Below are 18,494 nucleotides of genomic sequence, written 5' to 3' on the forward strand. Positions count from 1 at the left end.
TGTCCCCCAGAACTAGTCTGGTGTTGTGATAACTAAGAGATTTCTTTTTTTAAATTTTAAATCCGTGATTATGACAATGAAATATACCAATTTCAGTGGACTTTTATTTTGAAATGCCACATCAGATTTTGATGGGACCTCTTTTGTTGGAGACCTGGGGTGGTGTAGTGTCCCCCAGAACTGGTCTGGTGTTGTGATAACTAAGAGATTTGTTTTTAAGAATTTTTGAAATCCGTGATCATGACAGTGAAATATACCAATTTCAAGAGTATTTTATTTTGAAAAGCCACATCAGATTTTGATGGGACCTCTTTTGTTGGAGACCTGGAGTGGTGTAGTGTCCCCCAGAACTGGACCGGTGTTGCAATATCTCATTAAAAAGATTTTACAGATTTTTTCAGTCAGGGGTAATGAAAGCAACATATGCAGTTTTCAGAGATTTTTATTTTATTTTGAAATACAATATCAGATCTTCATCAAACCTGGTCTGTCACACAGATCTGGACTTGTCCAATGGGATTATGTTGGGGTGGCTTTGGGTCAGTAGGTAGAACAGGTTCGAATGCCTGGTCCGACTGTCCGCATGTCGAAGTGTCCTTGGGCAAGACACTGAACCCTAATTTGCTCCCAGTGGGCCTGGCAGTGCCTCGCATGGCAGCAGTCGCCCATTGGTTTATTAATGTGTGTGTGAATGTGAGGCTTTGGGCACTGTGATGATGCAGATAAAGCACTATATAAGTGGAGCCCATTACCATTTATTTGTCCTAAGATATCAAATAAAGTAAATTTTTTAATGTATGTATGTAATGTTTTTCAAGATTCCAATTAACTTTGCTGGTTGCATTCCTAAACCGAAGAGCACTGACGTCCGTATTATTGGAAAGCTTTTATTTTGAAGGTGGCTTCGCTGCGAGTTGGCGACCTATTACCGTAATTCCTAGTATGAACAAAATTAGGGGCGGCTGGTTTGACTGCTACTTTTCGAGTGGAGGCTGGCTTGACCGCAGTGAGATTTCCGGTGAGTTTTCAAAATAAACTCACGGGAAGGAGGCAGCGCACCGAATGACTTATTCGCATCACCAACGCCCATTTCGTGGCCATATACAGGAAATGACACCAGAACATCGCCCCCCTCCCCCGTTAATCGATCCGGATCATTCTTTTTGTGCGGTTTGCGCGACCGTCGGGTAACGGCTTCTGTGGCAACATCTGTAATCGTCTGACTTGTCACTTGTATGCGTTTGGTACTTTTCGGGTACGTCGACTTGCAACAACTCCCCCTTGTCCCTTTTTTGTTTTGTCCTTTCCGTCCGCAGAATGACAACCCAGATTGATAAAGAGGCTTGCAGAGAGGCTTACAACAAAGTCAGAGACGACAACACGGACACTAACTGGTGAGCATGTCGCATGTACATCTACGTTGACCAAAAAAAAAAAAAATTACAATAACCAGGAGTCCCGTTAATAATTCATCATTCGTCAGCTCGTTACCGCCCACGAGGCTACATTTGTGTTATTAAAAAAAAGAGAGAGAGATACGTCATGTCTTTTTGCCATTTGAAATAAATCATGAGTAAAGACTGTTACATGCTTTTGTGTAGCAAGCAAACCGAACCATGTGCAGTGCAGCATTAGTTGCACTGCTCCCTGGTGAATGAAGTCTGTTTCGCGGCCCCAGTCGTAAAAGCACAGTTAAAGCAGGTCTCGAGGAGTACAAGTCATTTCCTTTGTTCGGTATTCAGAGCGAATGACATTCTGCTTGTGATACAGAAGTGTGCCACCTTGCATGGGCGTCCGAGGGATGCTCTTCTGCTTGACACAATGCGGCTGTTGTGGCTCGACATTTTATGACAATGATCCGCGGTCAGAGAAATAATTGGCATTATATTTTACATCTTCCAGGGCTGTGTTTAAATATCAAGGCTCCACGATCGTACTTGCCGACCAAGGAACTGACTACGAGGAGTTAAAAAAGATGTGCACAGGTTAGTAGATCAACCCACTTGCACATGGAGGTCGATCTAATGCTAAACACTTGAGTACTTGCATGAAACTTTTTTTAAAAAATGTCAGCCAGTGCAGTTTTGAAAGTGCCTGTATGGCCAACAGCTTGGCTCTGGAGTGCACTAATCTTTTAAGACTCTGTCCTCTGTAACCCATTAGCCTTGAGACTTGAAACTATGTAAGCATAGCAGTTAGCAGTGTTGCATTGCATAAGACTGGTTACAATGGCCCATTCCGAGCTTCAAGAAAAAAACAGAAACATGCTGGCTTTTTGTATGACTGAGTAACAATGCACCCATAGGAAGTCCACTCAGAATGCAATCAGTTTTAACTCCAAAAGATGCTTGGACAAAAACATATTTTTGTTGCAAAATATGTAGCTGAATTGCATTAACTACCTGTGAGCCTCTTCCACAACTACTACTTGACACAACATGCACCGACACAGGACAATAATAAAGATTATTGACTGTCTCCAATAAAATGCTGCCCCCATGGGGGGCACAAGCCAGTGCAAACTGAAGCCGGTCCCAAGCCCGGATAAATGCAGAGGGTTGCGTCAGGAAGGGCGTCGGGCTTAAAACTTTGCCAAACAAATATGAGCGTTCATCTGAAAAATTCCATACCGGATTGGTCGTGGCCCGTGTTAACAACGTCCGCCCCCGGCACCATTAACATGCAGGGTGCTGGTGGAAATTCAGCTACCGTGGGTCGAAGACGAAGGAGAAGAAGCGGTGGAAAGCGGGTTCTTCTGCAGAAAGAGAAGAGGAAAGCACAGAGCCTAGAACTGAATGTGGGGACTTTGTATGTTGGGACTATGACAGGAAAATCTCGGGAGTTGGTTGACATGATGATTAGGAGAAAGTCTGCTCTATTGTGTGTCCAGCAGACCAGGTGTAAAGGCAGTAAGGCTAGAAGTTTAGGGGCAGGGTTTCAATTACTTTACCGTGGTGTGGATGGGAAGAGAAATGGAGTTGGGGTTATTTTAAAAAAAGAGTTGGCTAAGAATGTCTTGGAGGTGAAAAGAGTATCAGATCGAGTGATGAGGCTGAAACTTGAAATTGAGGGTGTTATGTGTAATGTGATTAGTGGCTTTGCCCCACAGGTAGGATGTGACCTAGAGTTAAAAAGAAATTCTGGCAGGAGCTAGATGAAGTAGTTCTGAGCATCCCAGACAGAGAGACAGAGAGAGAGAGAGTCGCGATTGGTGCAGATTCTAATGGACATGTTGGTGAGGAAACAGGGGTGATGAAGAAGTGATGGGTAAGTACGGCATCCAGGAAAAGGGACTTGGAGGGACAGATGGTGGTAGACTTTGCAAAAAGGATGGAAATGGCTGTAGTGAACAGTTTTTTTCCAGAAGAGGCAGGAACATAGGGTGACCTACAAGAGTGGAGGTAGAAGCATGCAGGTGGATTACATCTTGTGCAGACGATGTAATCTGAAGGAGGTTACCTACTGTAAAGTAGTGGTAGGGGAGAGTGTGGCTAGACGGCATAGGATGGTGGTGTGTAAGATGACTCTGGAGGTGGGGAGGAAGATTAAGAAGACGAACCATGTGGTGGAAGCTGAGAAAGGAAGAGTGTTTGAGAAGAGGTGAGACAGGCTCTCGGTGGACAGGAGGAGCTTCCAGAAGACTGCACCACTGCAGCCAAGGTGATCAGAGAGACAGGCAGGAGAGTACTAGGTGTATCTTCTGGTAGGAAAGGAGAGAAGGAGACTTGGTGGTGGAACCTCACCGTACAGGAAATCATACAAGGAAAGAGGTTAGCTAAGAAGTGGGACACTGAGAGGACTGAGGAGAGGAGAAAGAAATACTTTGAGATGTGACGTAGGGCAAAGGTCGAGGTGGCAAAGGCCAAACAAGAGGCATATAATGACATGTATGCCAGGTCGGACACTAAAGAAGGAGAAAAGGATCTATATAGGCTGGCCAGACAGAGGGATAGAGATGGGAAGGATGTGCAGCAGGTTAGGGTGATTAAGGATAGAGATGGAAATGTGTTGACTGGTGCCAGGAGTGTTCTGAATAGATGGAAAGAATACTTTGAGGAGTTAATGAATGATAAAAATGAGAGAAGGAAGAGGGAAGTGTGGTGGACCAGGAAGTGGCAATGATTAGTAAGGGGGAAGTTAGAAAGGCATAAAAGAGGATGAAAAATGGAAAGGCAGTGGGTCCTGATGACATTCCTGTGGAGGAGAGATGGCTATGGAGTTTTTGGCCAGTTTGTTCAACAGAATTCTAGCAGGTGAGAAGATGCCAGAGGAATGGAGGAAAAGTGTGCTGGTCCCCATTTTTAAGAACAGGGGTGATGTGCAGAGCTGTGGAAACTATAGAGGAACAAAGTTGATGAGCCACACAATAAAATTATGGCAAAGAATAGTGAAGGCTAGACTCAGAACAGATGTATTTGCGGGCAACAGTATGGTTTCATGCCTAGAAAGAGTACCACACATGTATTATTTGCCTTGAGGATGTTGATGGAAAAGTACAGGAGGTCAGAAGGAGCTACATTGTGTCTTTAGGGATCTAGAGAAAGCCTATGACAGAGTACCCAGAGAGGAACTGTGGTACTGCATGCGGAAGTCTGGAGTGGCAGAGAAGTATGTTAGAATAATACAGGACATGTACGAGGGCAGCAGAACAGTGGTGAGGTGTGCTGTATGTGTGACAGAGGAGTCTCAGGTGGAGGTGGGACTGCATTATGGATCAGCCCTGAGCACCTTCCTGTTTGCAGTGGTGATGGATAGGTTGACAAATGAGGTTAGACTGGAATCCCTGTGGACCACGATGTTTGCAGATGACATTGTGATCTGCAGTGAAAGCAGAGAGCAGGTGGAGGAACAGTTAGAAAGATGGAGGCATGCACTGGAATGAGAGGAATGAAGATTAGCCAAAGTCAGACCGAATATATGTGCATGAATGAGAGGGAACAGTGAGGCCAAAGGGAGAAGAGATAGCAAGGGTGGAGGTCTTTAAATACTTGGGGTCAACCGTCCAGAGCAATGGTGAGTGTGGTCAGGAAGTGAAGAAACGGATCCAAGCAGGTTGGAACGGGTGGCGGAAGGTGTCAGGTGTGTTGTTTGACAGAAGAGTCTCTGCTTGGATGAAAGGCAACGTTTCTAAGACAGAGGTGATGTCAGCCATGATGTAAGGATTAGAGACAGTGGCACTGAAGAGACAACAGGAAGCAGAGTTGGAGGTGGTGAAATGAAGATGTTGAGGTTCTCTCTAGGAGTGAGCAGGTTGGATAGGATTAGAAATTATCTTATCAGAGAGACAGCCAAGGTTAGATGTTTTTCATTATTTGCTGATTTATAGCCCAAGGAAATCGCCTTCTTTTGCCATATTGTCTGCATGTTTACAATCTGCGGCGCACATTTTGGAGTGACTGGAGTTTTCTACTATCACCACAGTCTTCAATTAGTCCTTGTCACATATCATCATCCCATCCTGCCTTAAAATCTCAAAAAGCCATCAATGGACAGCCTCAACAAGTACAGGCCTTTAGTCATGAGGTGTTTTGAAAGACTACACATTTTTCCAACACATCAGAGTGTGTCGGGCAACCACCAGTTTGCTCACAGGGCAAACTGATCAACAGATGACGCCATAACCATAGCACTCCACACTGCACTTGAATCACCTGGAACACCAAAGGAGCTATGCGAGGCTGCATTTCCTCGACTTCAGCTCAGCCTTCAACCACATCATCCCTGATGCAGAAACGTCTGTATCTGGGCTTGTCCTCCCCCATCTGACAGTGGTTTAAGGACATATTTACAAGCCCCGCACAATCCGTGAAACTCGGCCCCCACTCTTCCACCCTCAAACTCTGTACCGGTTCGCCAAAAGGTTGTGTATTGAGGCCCCTCCTCTTCAGTCTATACACATATGACTGCATTCTGACCCATCTCTCAAACACCATCATGAAGTTTGTGGATGACACCATCATGGTCAGGCTCATCTCTGGGGGAGATGAGTCTGACTACAGAGATGAAATCAACAGACTGACAGCATGATGTTCAGAAAACAACCTCCCACTGAACACCACAAAACCACAGATGATTAGCATGTATTTCAGGAAGGGGAGATTAGACCTGGCGTCGCTCTACTTCAGTGGGCACTGAGTGGAAAGGATCCACTCCATCCTATTCCTGGGTGTGCAGATCTCTGATGACCTCTCCTGGACTGCTAACACCTCAGTGGTGGTGAAGAAAGCCCAGCAGTAACTCGACTTCCGGAGGGTGCTTAGAAGAAACAACTTGGAGGAGAACCTGCTGGTGACATTCTACAGAGCCACCATAGAGAGCACCCTGGCGTACTGTATCACAGCGTGGTACACGGGGTGCTCGGCAGCGGACAGAAGAGGGCTGCAGAGTGATCAACACAGCCCAGAAGATCATTGGTTGCTCTCTGCCGAGCCTGGTGTACATCGTTGCTATGCCACCTTTTGCTACCTCAGGAGAGCTGCCCACATCATCAAGGGCTCCTCTCACCCCAGTAACCACCTGTTTGAACTGACACCCTCGGGCAGGTGCTACAGGTCACAGAGCTTAGACAAACAGACTGAGCGCTTCTTTCCCGAGGCTATTACCACAATAAACAATTCAAAATTCTAACCACAAGAACTGTCTTAACATGAACCAGACATGCAGTAATGCTGATTTTCTGTGCAATTTTATGCACTTAACCTGTAATAATTTACACTCTCGCCAACTATTTGTCTTACTGTTCTTATGTACATTGCCCTATTCTTACTTTATTCGCGTAATTCTTATTTATGGCCAATTCCTTTCTTTTCTTTTTTGGTACTTATTTTATTGTACAAGTTCGAAATATTTTAAGAGGCACCAAAGCAAGCAGTCAAACTGGAATTTCGTTGTAATGCATACAATGACAATGAAGGCAACTCTGATTAAGTCATGGTCCATTGGAGAACATGAAAACTCCAGCCACTACCCTTATTCTGTGTCGCTAATTTTAGTGATCAATTCAATACTTCCATCCAGCCATTTTCTTCCGCTTATCCGAGGTCAAGTCGCAGGAGCAGCAGCTTTAGCAGGGAAGCCCAGACTTCCCTCTCGCCAGCCACTTAATCCAGCTCTTCCAAGGGGATCCCGAGGCGTTCCCAGGCCAGGCGGGAGACATAGTCTCTCCAGCGTGTCTTGGGTTGTCCCCGCGGTCTCCTCCTGGTGAAACATGCCCGTAAAACCTCACCAGGGAGGCGTCCAGAAGGCATCCTAATCAGACCACCTCATCTGGTTCCTCTCAATCTGGAGGCGCAGGGGCTCTTCTCTGAGGCCCTCCCGGATGACTGAGCTTCTCACCCTCTCTCTATGGGAGAGCCCTAACATCCTGCGGAGGAAACTAATTTTGACCGCTTGTATCCGGGATCTTGTTCTTTCGGTCATGACCAATTCAATATTGTACAGACCTATTCACGTTTGTCCTTTTTTTAGATGATGCACGGCTGTTTTGCTTCCTGCGGATTATGACAGGAGACGCAATGAGCAAACGAGCCAAGTTCACCCTCATCACTTGGATCGGGGAGAGTATTGGTGGGCTCCAGCGTGCCAAGATCAGCACAGACAAAGCGCTGGTGAAAGAAATCGTGCAGGTCAGTGCAGAATTGTGGGTATAAAACCTGACACGAATCAACACAATGTGAAAAACAAAAAATATTGATCAAATTCATATAATTTGATCAATAGATCAATCAAATTCATATAATTTGATCAATAAAGACAAGACACTTGTATTTAAAAAATAATAATAATAATAAAATTCATTTTTTTGTGCCACCTTGGTTTTTGTATGGGTAAATGTCTCCCATGCTGAAACTGCCGCACTTAAATTCCTATTTAAAAAAAAAAAAAAAAAAAAAAAGTTGATTTAAAATTTTAGGCATTCATCATAAAGGCAATCCTTATTGACAGATGGCAAATGGTGGTGGCCCAATGAAATACACTTATTTTTATGATGGTAAAGACAAAAGTGCAGAACAATAAAGACAAACAGCTTCATTAAAATTGTGAGTTCCATGATTTTGTGCCCTTCAATCTCTGCGGATACAAGTGCATAAAGGATCCTAACGACGCATTAGAACAATACACTTGTCTATACAATTGTAATAACGGTAAAAAAAAAATGCAATGGTTCCAACCCTTTCACGAATTAATTTTAAGTTCATAAATAAACAAATTTACATAACATCCATCAATTTTCTTCCACTTATCCGTGTTCGGGTCGCGGGGGCAGTAGCTTTAGCAGGGAAGCCCAGACTTCCCTCTCCCCAGCCACTTCCTCTAGCTCTTCCAAGAGGATTGCGAGGCCAGCCGAGAGACGTAGTTTCTCCAGCATGTCCTGGGTTGTCCCCGGGGTCTCCTGCCGGTGGGACGTTCCCGGAAACCCTCACCAGGGAGGCGTCCAGGAGGCATCCTAATCAGATTCTGAGCCACCTCATCTGGCTCCTCTCAATGCAGAGGAGCAGCGGCTCTACTCTGTGGCCCTCCCAGATGACACCATATCTCTAAGGAAGAGCCCGGACACCCTGCGGAGGAAACTCATTTTGGCCGCTTGTATCCGGGGTCTTGTTCGACCCACAGCTCGTGACCATAGGCGAGGGTAGGAACGTAGATCGACTGGTAAATTGAGAGCTTCGCCTTTCGGCTTAGCTGGCTCCTTCACCACAACAAACCGATACAAAGTCGGCATCACTGCAGACGCTGCACCAATCTGCCTGTCGATCTCCCGTTCCATTCTTCCCTCACTTGTGAACAAGACCCCGAGATACATGAACTCCTCCACTTGGAGCAGGGTCCCATCCCAGACTCGGAGAGGGCACTCCACCCTTGCCCGACTGAGGACCATGGTCTCAGATTTGGAGGTGCTGATTCTCATCCCAGCCGCTTCAGACTGCTGCGAATCGCTCCAGTGAGAGTTAGAGATCACGGCTTGATGAAGCCAACCGAACTACATCATCTGCCAAAAGCAAAGATGCAATAATGAGGCCACCAAACCGGACCTCCTCTACGCCTCGGCTGCACATAGAAATTCTGTCCATAAAAATTATGAACAGAATCGGTGACAAAGGGGTCAGCCTTGGTGGAATCCAACCCTCACCGGAAATTAGTCCGACTTACTGCCAGCAATGCGGACCAAACTCTAACACTGGTCGTAGAGGGACCCAACACACCGTATCACGGGGTACCCCATAATCGCAAAGGCACCCCCCACAGGATTCCTGGAGGGACACGGTCGAATGCCTTCTACATGGCCACAAAACACGTAGACTGGTTCGGCAAAGTCCCATGTGTGACTAGGTTGAATAGGATTAAAAATGAGCTCATCAGAGGGACAGCCAAGGTTAGATGTTTTTGAGAGCAAAGTTAGAGAGAGCAGTTCGAATGGTTAAGCTGCCGAGGGTGTAGAGCTGTTCCACGGTCAGGACGAAAACCACACTGCTCCTCCTGAATATGAGGTTCGACTTTCTGATGCACCCTCCTCTCCAGCACCCCTGAATAGACCTTACCAGGGAGGCTGAGGAGTGTGATCCCCCTGTAGTTGAAACACACCCTCCGGTCCCCCTTCTTAAAAAGGGGGACCACCACCCCAGTCTGCCAATCCAGAGGCACTGTCCCCACGCAATGTTGCAGAGGCATGTCAATCAGGACAGCCCCACAACATTTAAGAACTCCAGGCAAAGAAGGCCGTTTGTTTATACTTGCCCTGCGTTTGGCTGGTGACCAGTGCAGGGTGTACCCCTGTGTCTCGCCCAGAGTCAGCTGGGATAAGCTCCAGCACACCCGCGACCCTAGTGAGGATAAGCGGTACGGAAGATGAGGATTCCCCCTTATTTCAGCAACACAATACAAAGCCACATTCTGCACGTTACAATAGCATGGCTTTGTAGTAAAAGAGCGAATGCTAGACTGGCCTGCCAGCAGTTCACACCTGTCTCCCATTGCAAATGTGTGGTGCATTATGAAGCGCAAAACATGACAACGCACTGACTGTTGAACAACTGAAGTTGTGCATCAAGCAGGAATGGGAAAGAATTCCACCAACAAAGCTTCAACAATTTGTTTTCTGAGTTCTTCAACACATTTTGAGTGTTTTAAAAGGAAAGGTGATGTAATACAGTGGTAAACATGCCCCTGTCCCAGCTTTTTTGGAACGTGGTGTTGCGTATATTGGTTTGGATTAAAACGTAATTCATTTAGGAGAAAAGAATAAGCCCGAAGCGACGCCTGCATTACTTCCAGTTTAACGTGATTTTAAGTTTAAGCGTTAAAATCAAAATTATTTTATCTCGAAAAGTGGCCCAAAGTCTCTTTTTTAGATGTGTAAAACGACAAAAAAACCTCTGTCTCATAATTTGAAGGTTGCTACAGGAATTGGATAAGAGCTCTTGATAACCAGAGGTCTTTTTGTCCAACCCAAACACACACAAATGATACAGTTAGTGGATTTTTATAGACAATTTAATGAAATCTAACAGGGGAATCTACAGGAGAACAATGCAGGGGAAAGCAAAACAAAGGACAGACAAACATTGGTAAAGGAGATTGAACTTGTGCTGTGAGGATGGAAAGAGCATGCGGTGACAATGCATAGAGCTGGGGTTCCCTGTTCTCGTTAATCTAGACCCAAATATGCACCAAAATGTACTTTAGTAGACCGCAAGTTGGATTTACGTTGCATGGAACACAATTTAGGCAGGCTGGTTGATCTCTCGAATGCTTTGCCTGTCCGCTCCATACGAGCAACAGGTGGATTTGGTGGAAAAAGGAGGAAGACTCTCACAAGGGTCACATCTAGGGCACAGATCCACGGGTTCCTGGGGGACTGGTATGGAATTGGGAGGGTGTGGGTGTCGGATGGGGCTTCCGCACGTTTGTGCTGTTTCCCGGTCCGGGCGCCCTCCCCCTCCGCCCTGCCTGCCACCCTCGATTTTAATGCATCACACACACTCAACTTTGTCTTTTGTCTTCGTTTCTTTTTCCCCCCTCTAGAAATGTTGTTCTGTTCGACTGATCGATTGTGATTCTCAATAAACATCAATTATAATAAAAAAAAATTATATATATATATATATATATATAAAATAAAAAACACAGCGATAGCTTAAAAACTCCACTGTGACACAGTAAAACTGTTCCGACATAAAAGGGATACAGATCCTCCATTCTGCAAGGAGGAAGAAAAAAAGAAGCGAGATGAAGAGTTCCAAGCGCAGGGCGGCCGAAGCCTGGGAGCGTTGCTGAGCAGACGTTACCGTAAGATGCCCCTCAGCACACGGCAGGGTAGCTCGGGCACTGGCAGGATGACCTTCTGCGGGAAAAGGTCTGATGTTTCCTCGTCATCTCGTAGTGTCTGTCTTCATGGAACACAGATGTGAAGCAGTTTGCAGAAACACTGGTTTTACTGTTAATTTAGTGAGCCACAGGACTGCTAAATCATCGTTTTCTCAGTTAATACAGTTATAGTTTGGAAAGAAGAATGAATACACTGCTGTTTTTAGCAGCCCAATATAATAATAAGTATTTCTAATTCTTAATCTTTTTCTTTGAAATTTAATGCCGGTTCCCATCGCATTAAAATAAAAACTATCAGGATTTCAAGCATCACTCACTGTTTTAAAACACATTACTATTATTTTGTACTGTATTTTTGCTAAACTCACTCCGACAGCCAACTTTTCCGCTCCTTATCCATTTGTACAGAACTTTTCCAAGGAGTTCATGATCAGCGATCCAAAAGAAGTGGATGAGGACTACCTTCGCACAGAGCTGAAGAAGACGGGCGGCGCCAACTATGATGCTCAGGCCGAGTAGAGAAGTGCTACAATTCAAATGGAAGAAGGAATGGTTTTAAAAATTGCTATATCTTTTAGAGAGGATTCGGGATTGAAGATGGCGAACAGCAATGACAACAGCACCGACACAAATAACATACAAAGAACATAGAATTTAACTTTTAAAATTAGTCCCACAAAAGAAGCCTCACGGCAAGGACTTTGAAGAGTACAGGGTCATCCAAAAGAGTGGACCAGGTGACATGTAAATCCAGTTCAAGAGTATAAACCAAGCACTGTTCTTTCTGTACTGGTGGCCCTTTTTTCCATTACAAGGCCATGAATACAATTTCAAGATCTTTCAAATTTTATGGAAGAGTTAAAAAGAAGAGTTAAAAACCGAGATTTGCGATACTATACTTGTTGGATTACTTAGATATAGTGTTGAGATTGTGTAGAATCTTGGAAGTTCTCCTTTGAAGACTGTAAAGTATCTCCGAGATACTACTCATGCATAGATCCAGTTTGGAAAAGAATGTTGCAATGTGAAAGAACGGGAACATGCATGTATGTAAGTGTGAAGATAAAAGCAGTACGGCAGCACGGTGAAACAATGGTTAGCAGAGCTGCCTCACAGTAGAGGACATCTGGGTTTTAATCTGTTGAAAAATCTCTGTATGGCGTTTTCATGATTTCCCTGTGCTTGCCTATGTTTAGGTCTGCAACCAAGGTTAGATCCATCCATCCATCCATCCATTTTTTTCTGCTTATCCGAGATCGGGTCGCAGGGGCAGTAGCTTCAGCAGGGAAGCCCAGACTTCCCTCTCCACAGCCACTTCCTCCAGCTCTTCCGAGGGGATCCCGAGGCGTTCCCAGGGAAGCCGAGAGACGTAGTCTCTCCAGCGTATCCTGGGTCGTTCCCGGGGTCTCCTCCCGGTGGGACGTGCCCGGAACACCTCACCAGGGAGGAATCTGTTTAGGAAGCCTGAGCAACCTCATCTGGCTCCTCTCAATGCGGAGGAGCAGTGGCTCTACTCTGAGCCCCCTCCCAGATGACCGAGCTTCTCACCCTCTCTCCATGGCAGAGCCCTGACACCCTGTGGAGGAAACTAATTTCGGCCGCTTGTTCTTTCAGTCACGACCCACAGGTCGTGACCATAGGTGAGGGTAGGAACGTAGATCGGCCGGTAAATAGAGAGCTTCGCCTTTCGGTTTAGCTCCTTCTTCACCACAACGGACCGATACAAAATCCGCATCACTGCAGACGCTGCACCGATCCGCCTGTCGATCTAGCGTTCCATTCTTCCCTCACTTGTGAACAAGACCCCAAGATATTTGAACTCCTCCACTTGGGGAAGGATCTCATCTCCAACCTGGAGAGGGCACGCCATCCTTTTCCGACTAAGGACCATGGTCTCAGATTTAGAGGTACTGATTCTCATCCCAGCAACTTCACACTCTGCTGCGAACCACTCCAGTGAGAGTTGGAGATCACGGCCTGATGAAGCCAACAGAGCCCCATCATCTACAAAAAGCAAAGATGCAATACTGAGGCCACCAAACTGGACACCCCTCTACGCCTCGGCTGCCCCTAGAAATTCTGCCCATAAAAGTTATGAACAGAATCGGTGACAAAGGGCAGCCTTGGCGGAGTCCAACCCTCACTGGAAACGTGTCCGACCTACTGCCGGCAATGCGTACCAAACTCTGACCCCGGTCGTACAGGGACCGAATAGCCCCTATTCAGGGGGTTTGGTACCCCATACTGCCAAAGCATCCCCAACAGGACTCCACAAGGGCCTTCTCCAAGTCCACAAAACACATGTAGACTGGTTGGGCGAACTCCCATGCACCCTCGAGGACCCTGCTGAGGGTGAAGAGCTGGTCCACTGTTCCACGGCCAGGATGAAAAAAAACACACTGCTCCTCCTGAATCTGATATTCGACTTCCCGACTGACCCTCCTCTCCAGCACCCCTGAAGAGACCTTACCAGGGAGGCTGAGGAGTGTGATCCCCCTGTAGTTGGAACACATCGTCCGGTCCCCCTTCTTAAAAAGGGGGACCACCACCCCAGTCTGCCAATCCAGAGGCACTGTCCCCGATGTCCACGCGATGTTGCAGAGGAGTGTCAACCAGGACAGCCCTACAACATCCAGAGTCTTTAGGAATTCTGGGCTTAATCTCATCCATCCCCGGGGCCTTGCCACCGAGGAGCTTTTTAACCACCTCGGTGACCTCAACCCCAGAGATAGGAGAGCCCGCCTCAGAGACCCCAGACTCTGCTCCCTCATGGGAAGGCGTGTCGGTGAAATTGAGGTCTTCGAAGTATTCTCCCCACCGACTCACAACGTCCCGAGTCAAAGTCAGCAGCGCCCCATCCGCACTATACACAGTGTTGATGGTGCACTGCTTCCCCCTCCTGAGACGCCAGATGGTAGACCACAATTTCCTCGAAGCCGTCCGGAAGTTGTTCTCCATGGCCTCACCGAACTCCTCCCACGCCTGGGTTTTTGCCTCAGCGACCACCAAGGAACATGGTCCACTCAGACTCAATGTCCCCCGCCTCCCCCGAGACGTGGGTGAAGTTCTGCGCGAGGTGGGAGTTCCTTCTGACAGCGGATTCTGCCAGACGTTTCCAGCAGACCCTCACAATACATTTGGGCCTGCCAGGTCGGACCGGCATCTTCCCCCACAATCGGAGCCAACTCACCACCAGGCGGTGATCAGTTAACAGCTCTGCCCCTCTCTTCACATGAGTGTCCAAGACATGCGGCCGCAAGTCCGATGACACGACCACAAAGTCGATCATTGAACGCCAACCTCGGATGTCCTGGTGCCAAGTGCACGTGTGGACACCCTTATGCTTGAACATGGTGTTCGTTATGGACAATCGGTGGTGAGCACAGAAGTCCAATAACCGAACGCCACTCGGGTTCTGATCGGGGGGAGGCGTTCCTCCCAATCACACCCTTCCAGGTGTCATTGTCATTGCCCACATGAGCATTGAAGCCCCGCAGCAGAACGATGGAGTCCCCAGCGGGAGCGCTCTCCAGCACCCCCTCTAAGGACTCAAAAAAGGGTGTGTACTCTGAACTGCTGTTTGGTGCATCGGCGCAAATAACAGTCAGGACCCGTCCCCCCACCCGAAGGCGGAGGGAGGCTACCCTCTCGTCCACTGGGGTGAACCCCAATGTACAGGCGCCAAGCCGGAAGGCAATACGTATACCCACACCTGCTCGGCGCCTCTCACCGTGGGCAACTCCAGAGTGGAAAAGAGTCCAACCCCTCTCAAAAGGACTGGTACCAGAGCCCAAGCCATGTGTGGAGGCGAGCACGACTATATCTAGTCTGAACTTCTCAACCTCACACACCAGCTCCTTCCCTGCCACAGAGGTGACATTCCACGTACCTGGAGCAAGTTAATTTCGGTCACTTTATTAAAAAACATTATTTCAAATTGACAGTGCACAAACTGAAATTGATTATAATTCACTTCCTGGTTTGATGCGTAACATGTCAGAAAATGGGCAAACACGCTGATCATTGTTTTCCAAAGTAAAAGCATGTTTGCAAATGTCTTTTTTTGAATAAACAACAATAATCAGTCTGCGTTCATGGAGTACACCAGAAATCAGAAAATATTTACTGTTGAGAAGCTAAAATTCCGAGGATTTGGACAATTTTGCAGTGCAAAAAGGTCTCTAAACGATTCATTGATTATACAAATAATTGATAATTGGTTAATTATGAATTGTTGCACCTCTACTTGTATTCTCCTGGTACAGTAAACTCGTTTATTGCGGGGGTTACATTCCAGAAAACCCTACCATAACAGAAAGCAGGGACCAATTATATAAATTTCATATGCAATTCAATGCCAATACGTGAGAGGTGCACGTATTTTATTTTGTTCACTTGAGGTCACCATCCACACACACTCCACAAAAACATGCCTATTAAAGGCTATGCTTGAGTGATGTGTACAACAGGCTATATGGACATGGTGTGAACAAGTGATTGCCTACCCTTAAATATTGGCACTGATTCTAACACTGAAGGTTCTGGCAACGAAAAGCATTATGGGAACCCAGAATTCATTGCGGCAGTGTTTTTAACTACAGTACTGGAGTTACAGAAAATCAGGCTAAACGTTGCTCTTTGCTTGCATTTGTTTCTGCCAATATTGTTTTGAGTGTGTGCGTGTGCGCGCATTCGCCATCCTTGGTCAAAGGTTAGTATTTGTGAATTCATAAAACTGACTGACTGTGGCTTGTTTTAAACAGCGGCTTTCCAGTCACATTCTTAGTATCCTCATGCAATTTGGTGAGATACCAACTGTCATGGTTCCACCCACATTCCGAACACATGCACGTTGAGAAATCGAAGATTCTAAATTGTCCATTGCCGACTCGTAACCCTAATAAGGACAAGTATAGAAACAGGATGGATTACATTACTTGTTAGCGTAGCATAGCGTAACAATTATAGCGTAGCATAGCGTAACAATCATAGCGTAACGGAAACAACTATCCAAACATTTGTCCAGTTCCAAGAGGTTAAAAATCAATATAGTAATCTTTAAATTTGTTTTAGTCTATAGAAACATTATACAAGTGTCCAGAAATGTCTACAGATTAAAACAGAGAGTTAAATTACCGGGATACAGCATACTAAATGACATACATGGGGTATCTCGATATAGCCTAAAAATAAGATATTGATTTGGGGCCATAATGTGCAGCCCTACTTTAAAGAGTTGGTCGCAAAATGCTAATTCTCACTATTCTGTTTGACTTGACACAAACACATTTTAAGATTGAAATGGTCTAATTTAAGAATTACTACAGTCAGTTGGTGGGAGGGAGCCACCAGCCACCACATGGTTGCTTATTTAATGAACTATGCATTGTCATCTCAAGCTCATACTCAGCTGGGATGCAGTTGGCCAGGAAGAAGTGAATGCACATCAAGGCTTCAGCACTGTTATATCAGAATAATGCCACAAATTGTGAAATGTAAGCACGTCTGAAATATTGTGTATGCCACTCGTTATCATACAATGTACATCATAACAAAAAGGTTTTCTAATATTATCCTTGCTGATGTTTGTCATCTTGTTTTGTGTGTGCCTCAGACCACTCAGCACAAATTAAGAGTTTGGGCAGTCTCAATCTGTAATTGCTTGTACATTTTGACTAGTGCTTCGTATTGTTTTTTAATTGCATATTGTATTTCCATATTGTTAATCTGTTTGGAAGAAGTACAAGTGGTAATTTAGAGGGATATCTGTAAATACTATGCTACAGAAATACAATGATTACATTGAGTCATTTTTCATTCAACAGCAGCTCTTGTTTTGATGTAATGTTCCATAAAACGACCCCCCCCCCCCCCTCCCCCTTCAGAGGTCTCCTCATCGTATTTGACTGCCTTTGTCTCCCTTGGAAAGCGGCATCATTGAACCTTGTTCACAGCACACTGCGATTGTTGACGCCTCACGTTTGGCAGTGCTTCCGTCAACATCAAGGTCATAGCCAACTGAGGAGATTGGCCATCTCTCAGTTAAAGCATCTTTTATATGTCTTCTATGTTTTTGGATTAAACTGTGTCTGCAGAGTTTAGGAATTTGAAGTCTTTATTTCTATACTTTGGTGGGAAAAGTCATTTCAAAATAAAAATCTAAACACTTCGTAGTGTTTTTTGTTCCCCCCCCCCCCCCCCTCCTTAAAAGTACACCTTAAACTGACATCACATTGTGATACTTTACTGGAAAATGAAAGCAAACGACACATTTTGTTAGAGAACAGTAAATTGTGCAAGAAATATTGAACAGTCGGACAAAAGTTTAGAGGTCAAATGAATTTACTATGTAAAGTGTCATGGTCTGGTTTGGTTTGTGTTTAGTTTTGTTCCATGTTTGTGACGTGCTCATTTAGTTATTGTGTCCACCTGTTGTCGTCAACCTTCTGCCTTGTGTCGACCAATCAGCTCTTTCCAGCCACTCGCGTCTTGTACAGCTGTTCCTCGTTGTCTCGTCAATCATGTTTGTATTTAGTTCCCCGGTTTCTTTCAGTTCATTGTCCTTGTGGTATGTCATTATCAGTTGTCATTGTAGTCTGTCTGTGGCACATGTCAAAGTCGCCTGTAGTTTCAGTAGTCATGTCCTGTTCCAGTTTTAGGTTTGTTCAAAGTGTTTCTTTGTTTTTTGATGATCAGTTTTGGGACTCAGTTTAGTTTGCTTTTTCCATGACCCTTGTTTACCTTTGATTTGGAATTAAATATCATTTTCGGGACTTCTACCTTGCCTCCCTGCTTCCCTGCACTTGGGTCCTCCATGTTTTTGGCTTGCCTCCCTCGCCTTCGCCAACCAACCGTGACATAAAGGTTACAGCACATTTAAAGACATTTTACCTGAAGGTCGAACATCCCCATTTTGTGACTAGTGTATTTTAATGATTTTAATGTATTATACTCATTACAATCCCTCAAGGAGAAATTCACACTCACCTTCCTGTAGGGCCAATGACAAATAAAACTTCTAAAAATATATTTTAAAAAGTTATTTCAGTATAGATCTCATGCATATTTTTTTATAATGTTTGAATGTATCATTTATTTAATAACCTGTTTTAACTCATGAAACTATTCTTAACTTCCAGTGGGGATTTTTGCATTGTATTGTTAACATC

General features: G+C 45.4%; 1 protein-coding gene across 1 annotated transcript; it reads left to right on the top strand.

Annotated features, from left to right (window-relative positions):
- Positions 1-1,068: 1,068 nt before the first annotated feature.
- cotl1 (coactosin-like F-actin binding protein 1) lies at positions 1,069-18,104 on the top strand. Its single transcript, XM_061677226.1, has 4 exons — positions 1,069-1,394; positions 1,903-1,985; positions 7,468-7,625; positions 11,734-18,104. Exons 1-4 carry the CDS (start codon positions 1,318-1,320, stop codon positions 11,842-11,844), a joined length of 429 nt encoding a protein of 142 aa, XP_061533210.1. The 5' UTR covers positions 1,069-1,317; the 3' UTR covers positions 11,845-18,104.
- Positions 18,105-18,494: the final 390 nt, after the last annotated feature.

This window comes from Phycodurus eques, chromosome 5 (genome assembly GCF_024500275.1).
Source record: "Phycodurus eques isolate BA_2022a chromosome 5, UOR_Pequ_1.1, whole genome shotgun sequence".
Classification (NCBI taxonomy): domain Eukaryota; kingdom Metazoa; phylum Chordata; class Actinopteri; order Syngnathiformes; family Syngnathidae; genus Phycodurus; species Phycodurus eques.

Excerpts from the sequence above, each read along its gene's own strand:
- cotl1 (XM_061677226.1), top strand. The coding sequence starts at position 1,318 with ATGACAACCCAGATTGATAAAGAGGCTTGCAGAGAGGCTTACAACAAA. Across the intron at positions 1,986-7,467 it reads GTTAAAAAAGATGTGCACAG|ATGATGCACGGCTGTTTTGC; the intron begins GTTAGTAGATCA and ends TCCTTTTTTTAG. Across the intron at positions 7,626-11,733 it reads TGGTGAAAGAAATCGTGCAG|AACTTTTCCAAGGAGTTCAT; the intron begins GTCAGTGCAGAA and ends CCATTTGTACAG.